This window comes from Sinocyclocheilus anshuiensis, unplaced genomic scaffold (assembly GCF_001515605.1).
Source record: "Sinocyclocheilus anshuiensis isolate Anshui unplaced genomic scaffold, SAMN03320099.WGS_v1.1 scaffold483, whole genome shotgun sequence".
Classification (NCBI taxonomy): domain Eukaryota; kingdom Metazoa; phylum Chordata; class Actinopteri; order Cypriniformes; family Cyprinidae; genus Sinocyclocheilus; species Sinocyclocheilus anshuiensis.
In genome coordinates, this window is record NW_015552580.1 from 398,176 (window position 1) to 406,170 (window position 7,995).

General features: G+C 34.5%; 2 protein-coding genes across 2 annotated transcripts; one reads left to right on the top strand and one right to left on the bottom strand.

Moving 5' to 3' along the window:
• Positions 1-536: 536 nt before the first annotated feature.
• Positions 537-2,658, bottom strand: LOC107665277 (small integral membrane protein 19-like). The gene is made up of 3 exons (XM_016456109.1): positions 2,486-2,658; positions 2,206-2,330; positions 537-844 (listed from the first exon to the last, which is right to left on the bottom strand). The coding sequence occupies exons 1-3, from the start codon at positions 2,614-2,616 to the stop codon at positions 789-791; spliced, it is 312 nt and encodes a 103-aa protein (XP_016311595.1). The 5' UTR covers positions 2,617-2,658; the 3' UTR covers positions 537-788.
• A 783-nt stretch (positions 2,659-3,441) lies between these two features.
• On the top strand, positions 3,442-6,780 carry LOC107665278 (uncharacterized). The gene is made up of 5 exons (XM_016456110.1): positions 3,442-3,604; positions 4,136-4,291; positions 4,468-4,505; positions 4,929-5,100; positions 6,155-6,780. The coding sequence occupies exons 1-5, from the start codon at positions 3,551-3,553 to the stop codon at positions 6,446-6,448; spliced, it is 714 nt and encodes a 237-aa protein (XP_016311596.1). The 5' UTR covers positions 3,442-3,550; the 3' UTR covers positions 6,449-6,780.
• The last annotated feature ends 1,215 nt before the right edge of the window (positions 6,781-7,995 follow it).

Genomic DNA, 7,995 nt, shown 5'->3' on the forward strand with positions numbered 1-7,995 from the left:
TGGATGCAGATCCCAAACAGTGATCAACCTTACGACACACAGATGATGTGTACAAGTAATGCGTTTGTCAGACATATGAAACAGGGATATTATACAACATATTTCATAGGGCTGGGTACCGATTCAGATGTCCCGATTCGATTCGATTTCGATTCGCAAGCTCTCGATTCGATTCTCGATTTATTACATTCAGTGAATATATTTTTAATACAAATGCTATTGATATTTCTAAAAAATTAACAGTAAACATCAGTTTACAAATGGTGAATTAATAAAAAGAAATTAAGAACCACATGCCTGTATTTGAAACCTATACTTTTTTTTGTATGGGTCCTTTTTTAAACAATAATAGGGCCCTATAAAATTTTTCTGCTAATCAGATGAAGGCATAAAACATTAATTTAATTTATCCTAATCAAATAAAAATTAAACCCTTTTATTTTTTGGCAAACAAAGTGCTGCACAACAGAGGTTTACTGTTAAAATTAAAAAGAAAACAGATGTGATTATTCCTTTAAAAATAAAGATTTATTAATCAGCCCTAATATTTCACTTCCAACACCAGAGGGCAGTCTGTTTCACAGTCCACCCATGCCCTCGAAGGAAAATCATATCACAAGTTCTAAAAATGCCGACTTCTGAATGTTTGAGAGGTGTGACTGATGAGAATAAAAAGAAAGGCTCTTCAAATAAAAATAACATTCAGCAATTTGTCCCCAGTACATGAATTCTCCAGCAACCCGCTTCTCTGCAGCAATAGTGGGTGAAGAGCGCCTCCTCTGGTGAGCTCACTCCATTGACAGCTGCACACTATCCGACTGCTGCTGCTGATCATATTTACGAGCTGGAAAAAGAGCACAAAACAAGGATTTGAAAAGATCCCGATTACAACCTTACGAAACTACCATGATATTTTCTTCAAGATCCTTACGTGACATCTACATTTTTTTTGTTAAAAAAAAAAAACGTTTTGTACAGATTGACCGATTATCTAACATAGTTTCCAAAGAATTTTGACAATTTTGACCAAACTTCATCTGTTATGCAGCTGGATAACTTCAGCATGGACACATCTTGAAACAGCAGGATGTTTAAAACATCACAGAAATGTACTGAAATGTAAAACACGTGTACATGATAAACAAATGTAGTAAAAATGTAGCGAGTTTGGAATAATTACGATTTTAATACGTGTTTGAAAAGTCTCATTCACCAAAGTCGCATCCAATTGTAATATTTTTTCAAATGTAAGTTATTCCTGTGATCAAAGCTGAATTTTCAGCATCATTACTCTAGTCTTCAGTGTCAATACGTGTTTGAAAAGTCTCATTCACCAAAGTCGATGCGATACAATTGTAATATTTTTTCAAATGTAAGTTATTCCTGTGATCAAAGCTGAATTTTCAGCATCATTACTCTAGTCTTCAGTGTCACATGATTCTAATATGCTGATTTGCTGCTCAATTTATTAATAATAATGGTTCTTATTACCTCAACGCACATCCATTTAACATATCCTTGCTGAATAAAAGTCTCAATTTCTTTCTTTTAAATTGTACACCAAACTTATGAATGGTAGTGTATCACAGTTTCCACAAAAATATAAAACAGCACAAATGTTTTCAGCATTGATAATAATAAAAAACATTTCTTCAGCAGCAAATCAGCGTATCAGAATGATTTCTGAAGGATCATGTGACACTGAAGACTGGAGTAATGCTGCTGAAAATACAAGAATAAACAATTATTCACGTTTTTTTTTATAATATTTCACAATATTACTGTTTTTTTCTCTATTTCTGATCAAATATATGCAAGCTTGTGAGCATAAGAGAGGTATTTCAAAAAAAAACTTGAAAGAGATTCTATTTATTCCAAACTAAAGTAAAAATACTTTAATATGTATAATGATAGTGGTTTGTTTTATTGAGTAGTGGCAACCTTGTCTAATATCACAATGTAGTACCACACAAAAAATGGTATTTTAAAATAACAATAATTTAACATGTTATGTCCTTCAAACAGAAGCTTTCAGAATCTTTCTGTGGTTTATTTATTATTGTTGTTGTTGTTGTTGTTATTTAGTCATATAATTCACAGTTGTATTTACCAACAATAAGTGTACAGATTTCGGGGTTTTGAGAGAAACTATAGCTGCCATGGTAAACTTTCCAAAGCACAAGGAGAAAAATGAGCTCAACCCACCCAATGAATACATCTCCAGCTGTTGTCTCAGCCGGACTTTCTGCAGACTGTCGTAGAAACTGGGCTCTGAGGAGCTGGCCACTGTTGGCGGCAGAGTGAATATACGCATAATCTTCCTCTTATTTCTAAATGAAAACAAAACAAAAGATATTCGTGGCTACCATTACAGGACAGATTACAAGCTACTGTCATCAACAGCGTTCACATGTTACTGTGATCATGTTCACAGGTTTAATTGTGGTCTTGTGATGAATGAATGTGAAATGAAATGCACGCTTACTTTCTGGCGTACATAAGCAGGGCGAAGCTGACCAAAATCACCAGCAGGTAAACATTAGTGGCCTCGTTCCAGGCTTCGTGCACTGAATAATCCAGAGACTCGCCATCTGCCATCACCCCGTACCCACCCATAATCAGATTATTATGCGTTTATTAGAAAAAATATACATTCAGTTCTGGATGAGCGCGTATGCAGATATAGAGAACTTCAAAATAAAGGTCCCTGTGCAACCGTTTGAGGAATTCGCCTTTTATCACTAGCGAACACACATATATATATATATATTATGTTTGATGTATGTATGTATATACACATTTTATTTATTTATTTAGTCATTTATTAGAGGCTTTTATCCAAAGCGACTTACCAATGAGGACAACAGAACCAATCAATTGTAGTATTAAAACAATTAAAGATAAAAACAATTCAAAATATTAAAGAACAAAAGGAACATAAGATATAAGAAACATATATAATAATAATAATTATTATTATTATTATTAGGATAGTGTTATTGTGATCGGCTCTAGCAATTAAGCAACTGAATTCTCCAGCATCCCATAATAACGTTCATATATATTATATATGTTCAAATATTCATTTATTTCAAAGTTTGATTAATATAATTATATTCTAAATTTATATTTTCAAATATTAATCAAATAACAAAATTGCAATATTTTATTGACAATGTAATATTTTATACAATTTATTTCTATGTTTTTTACAATTTAATATTTTTGTTTTTAAAATGTTGCTTTTTTATCTTTCCTCTCTCTGTCCCTCTCTCTCTTTCACGCGCATAAACACACTTTTACTTTGGCGCTGAGCTTCCGTGATGTCTCTTGTTATGCCTTGCTTCATTTCCTTCAGCATTGTAAACAGGAAGTTAAATGTAAGTCCGTAGGATGGTTTCATTGGTCGAATGTTCATGAGGCGTGGCAGAATACGACTCGCTGATTGGCTGCCCTTTAGAGCACATGATCCTAAAGCCTCTGTCCAGTCCTCATCCCCAAAATAAACACACGGAACACAGAGCACGACATCACAGGATAAAGTGTAAAAATGTCGTTACGAGGCATTCTGAAGATTATTCACCGATCTAAATTTGGGTTATTGGTAAGGTTTTAAAATAAATTAGTATTCTGAACTGTGTCGTATTCAGTGTTGGGGAAAGTTACTTTTAAAAGTAATGAATTACAATATTGCGTTACTCCATAAAAAAGTAACGAATTACGTTACTTGGTTACTTTTTATGGAAAGTAATGCGTTGCGTTACTTTTGCGTTACTTTTTAAATCTGGACAGGGCTTGCTTGTTTGTTTTTAAAATAAAAAAGGTCTATTTTTGGCAAATATTAAAGCCTTTTCACACCAAAAGTGAAATGAATAAGCCTCAGGCTGAAGGGAAAGTACATTTACGTCCGTGTGAAATTTTCATGCCATGGGACCTTTAAAGAGACAGTAAATCAATCTAATGTCGCGCAAGAAAACATACCTGCACCTGTATATTTCACTTAAAATCACTGCACTGTAATCATGACAAATGTATCGCTCTGAATTATTGAACTTGGAAAATGACTTTGTGTTGTTTATTAGTATGAAATGATGTAATGCATGTAAAAATACTTAACAAGCCCTTTCCTTTGCAGTACTCACCTTCCCCAGCAAGCAGAGTTTGTCTGAAAACAGCAGCTGCTCACACAAGACACAGCAGCAGGTCAGAGGGCATCAGCCGGTATCCAGTGCCAAACAAGAAGGACCTGCCATTTGATCTTGTGGAGCTGATGGAGGAGGTCGAACAGAAGGTTTGGCATCACATTCACAAAGAGTTAGCTCACCCCAAAATGAGAAGTTTGCCATTATTTACTCACCACATATCATTTTAAACCCATATGGCTTTCATTCTTCTGTGGAACTGAAAATATGAAGATATTTGTCTCATATGTCACTACTAATAGAAGATGTGCGTGTTCATCTACAGGGAGGGTTTTTGCCCAATGTCTTCAAGGTTCTAGGAAAGTGGTATGACCTTTTATTCATGCTTTATGGTAGCTAGTAGCATCTTTTTTCTATGAATCCACATCTATACGCATATCAATCTGTTTTTAATTAGTTTGCAACTGGAGCGAGATATGAATCAGGTTTTTGTTTGAGGAATTAGGGTTAGATTATGGGAAATCATTCTGGAAACGGTCATGTCCTGTAGTTTATCCATTAAACAAGATTGTAGTAGTTATTTTATAAACATAATTAGAAACCACACTGAATATTTGTATTTAAAAAAAAAAAAGAAGGGTGATTAAAAATGGGCAAAAATAGTAAGACATGGTGACTAGTTAGGAGACCTACAGTCTGCACATTATTTCATTCATACAAATCATATGTTTTACATTTATTTTTTTACTTTTTGATGTGAAATGTAGATATTTTAATGCTTTTAAGAAGTCAGGACGTGATGCAAGTTTATTTTACTTTCGTAACAGGTGGTCTGACAAAAGCGGATCGGGAACTGATTGTTGTTGCGACCAGTGCTCACAATCACTGCTTGTATTGCGTGGTATCCCACAGTGCATTGCACCGCATCTATTCCAAAAAACCCGTGCTGGCTGATCAGGTACCGAGTAAAAATTTCACAAAACATAATGTAAAACTGTTCAACACCCTCTCAGACTCGATATTCCAAGAATATTATAAATAATATGAGTGGATTTACTGGTACTGTTTTGTCGCGCAGGTTGCAGTTAATTACAGGGTTGCGGAGCTTATATATAAAACTTTCTTATTTTCGTTTAGTTTAACTTGAAGTATTGAAGTCAAGTAACTTAAACTAAATTACCTAAAGCTAAAAACTAAACTGAATAAAAACTATATATTCATATTTAAAAAGAACACAAACTAACAATAACAAAAATGAAACTTAAAAAAAACTTTAATTAAAATTAAAACAAAAACAAAATATAGCAAAATGAAATTGAAAATATTAACAAATCTCAGTTATAGTAAAATAAATAACACGGGTTGTGAAGACAATAAGATAATCATCTACTTTATAATTTATTATGAAATATTTTTAAAGAAGCCATGCTGTATTTGAAATGATTTGTGTTGTCATGAGCTGGAAACGTCACTTTAATATGTGGAAGGAAGGACAGGTCAAAGCCAAACTTGAATATAAAATGTGAAATCTATTAGTCTGTTTTCAAGAGATTATAATTTTAGAGGTTAATAAATAAGTATTTTCTCTGAAAATGTACTTTGAACACTGTTTGATAGGATTTTAAATGTCAGTCTGTAAATACTGGGCTGAATTTATCAGGTGAAATTTCCATGTTGTCTACTGAAGGTTTGTTGAAAGAAAAAAAAAACATTTTACATTGCTAATATGTACATATGTTCAAATTAAAACATTTTTAACAAATTAAAACATTTATTAAACGTAATAAACAAAATGAAAACACAAGACAATCACTGCTTGTATTGCGTGGTATCCCACAGTGCACTGCACCGCATCTATTCCAAAAAACCCATGCTGGCTGATCAGGTACCTACAAATTTAACAAAACATTGTAAAACTGTTTAACACCCGCTCAGTCTCAATTTTGCAAGAATACTATAAATAATATGAGTAGGCTTCTAATTGATTTTACTGGTACTGTCTTGTCGCACAGGTTGCAGTAAATTACAGGGTTGCGGAGCTGAGCGCTCGTGAGAAAGCCATGCTGGACTTTGCTCTGACAGTCTGCAGGAGTAAAACAGTAACTGAGGAACATTTCAGCACCCTAGAGGCTCATGGATTTGACCGAGAGGATATTTGGGACATTGCTGCCATTGCTGCCTTCTTTGCCCTCTCCAACCGGATGGCCCATCTGACTGACATGAGACCTAACGAAGAGTTTTACAACTTGGGTAGAGTGCCGAGAGACAAAGCAAAAGCCTCTGATGGGCAGGTCAAGGGCGAATAGACTCGTATCAGACTTGGGATTAAAGTTCTTTTTTTTTTATAAAACCAAATCCTTCAAAACTGTCAAATAATCATTAAGCTGATTGTAAAAAAAAAAAAAAAACCCGCTTTTTTCTCTTCTCTAACCCTTTCGCTAATGGTTGCACATTTAGCTTTTATGCTTCATTGATTACACTGTTTTTATGTTAGTCTTTACAATGAGAAATTCCTCCTTGTGGCCTTTTCATTTACTTCAATTTGTTAGTCTTTGGTTATTTATTAAAAGGAGAAAGAAGATCTGAATACCAGTTGCACAAATGCATTCACAAATCACTATTAACATTATATTTGGGAGCAGGGTTATCGTTATCTAAAACTAAAACCATAACAAAACATTTTAAATATTTGAAATAAACGTTACCTGAAATTATATATATATATATATATATATAATGGAAAAAGTTACTTTTAAATGTAATGCATTACAATATTGCGTTACTCCATAAAAAAAGTAACTAGTTAAGTAACTTTTTATGGAGCTCCGATTGATCGGCTACTGATCACTATCGGCCGATAATCGCTCTGGGATGTTTTTCAAGCCACCCTCGTCACTAGTGCTAACGGGCAATTTAGCAGAAAATTGGCGCAGATGGGAGCAACATTTTTGTCTATATATGACTGCAACAGGAGCGAGTGCTAAACAAGAGCCAGTCAAAATAGCCATTCTGCTACACACCATTGGAGAAGAGGCGTTGGAGGTGTATAATACACTCGCCGTCAATTTAGTTGATGAAGAGAATGAGACGATGGAAGACATGCTCATAGCATTCAGAGACTATTGCAGCCCACAAAAAAACGTAGTGTTTGAGAGGCACCAATTCTGGTCTCATCCCATTCCATAAAAAAAGTAACTAGTTAAGTAACTTTTTATGGAAATGAATGCGTTACGTTAGTTTTGAGTTACTTTTTAAATCTGGACAGGGCTTGCTTGTTTGTTTTTAAAATAAAAAAAGGTCTATTTTTGGCAAATATTAAAGCCTTTTCACACCAAAAGTGAAATGAAGGGAGGCTGAAAGGAAAGTAAATTTACGTCCGTACAGTAGAATGCAGAAGAAGACATTTCAACACACTTCAGCAACTCTGTGTTTGATTAAGTTGACTTGTGTGTCATACTGATCATCGGTTGATTGCTCAAGTCTAAGCAATGTATTGGTGTGATGAACGAGAGGCAGTAAAAGAAGCAGCTTACAGCTCACGTCTCACAGTGTGTTTATTAGACATAGAAATAAACCACGCACCATTCGGACAAACAGATAAAGGACACAAGAACACAACATGGTGTCAGAAGTAACAGGACAGTGAGTACCGCAAACAGTTTTGTTGATATGAACTGTTTAGCTCGCCAGAAAATTTCGATCTCGGCAGACGAACATGGAACAATTCAAGCCACCCTCGTCACTAGTGCTAATGGGCAATTTAGCAGAAAATTGGCGCAGATGGGAGCAACGTTTTCGTCTGTATATGACTGCAACAGGCGCGAGTGCTAAAAAAGAGCCAGTCAAAATAGCC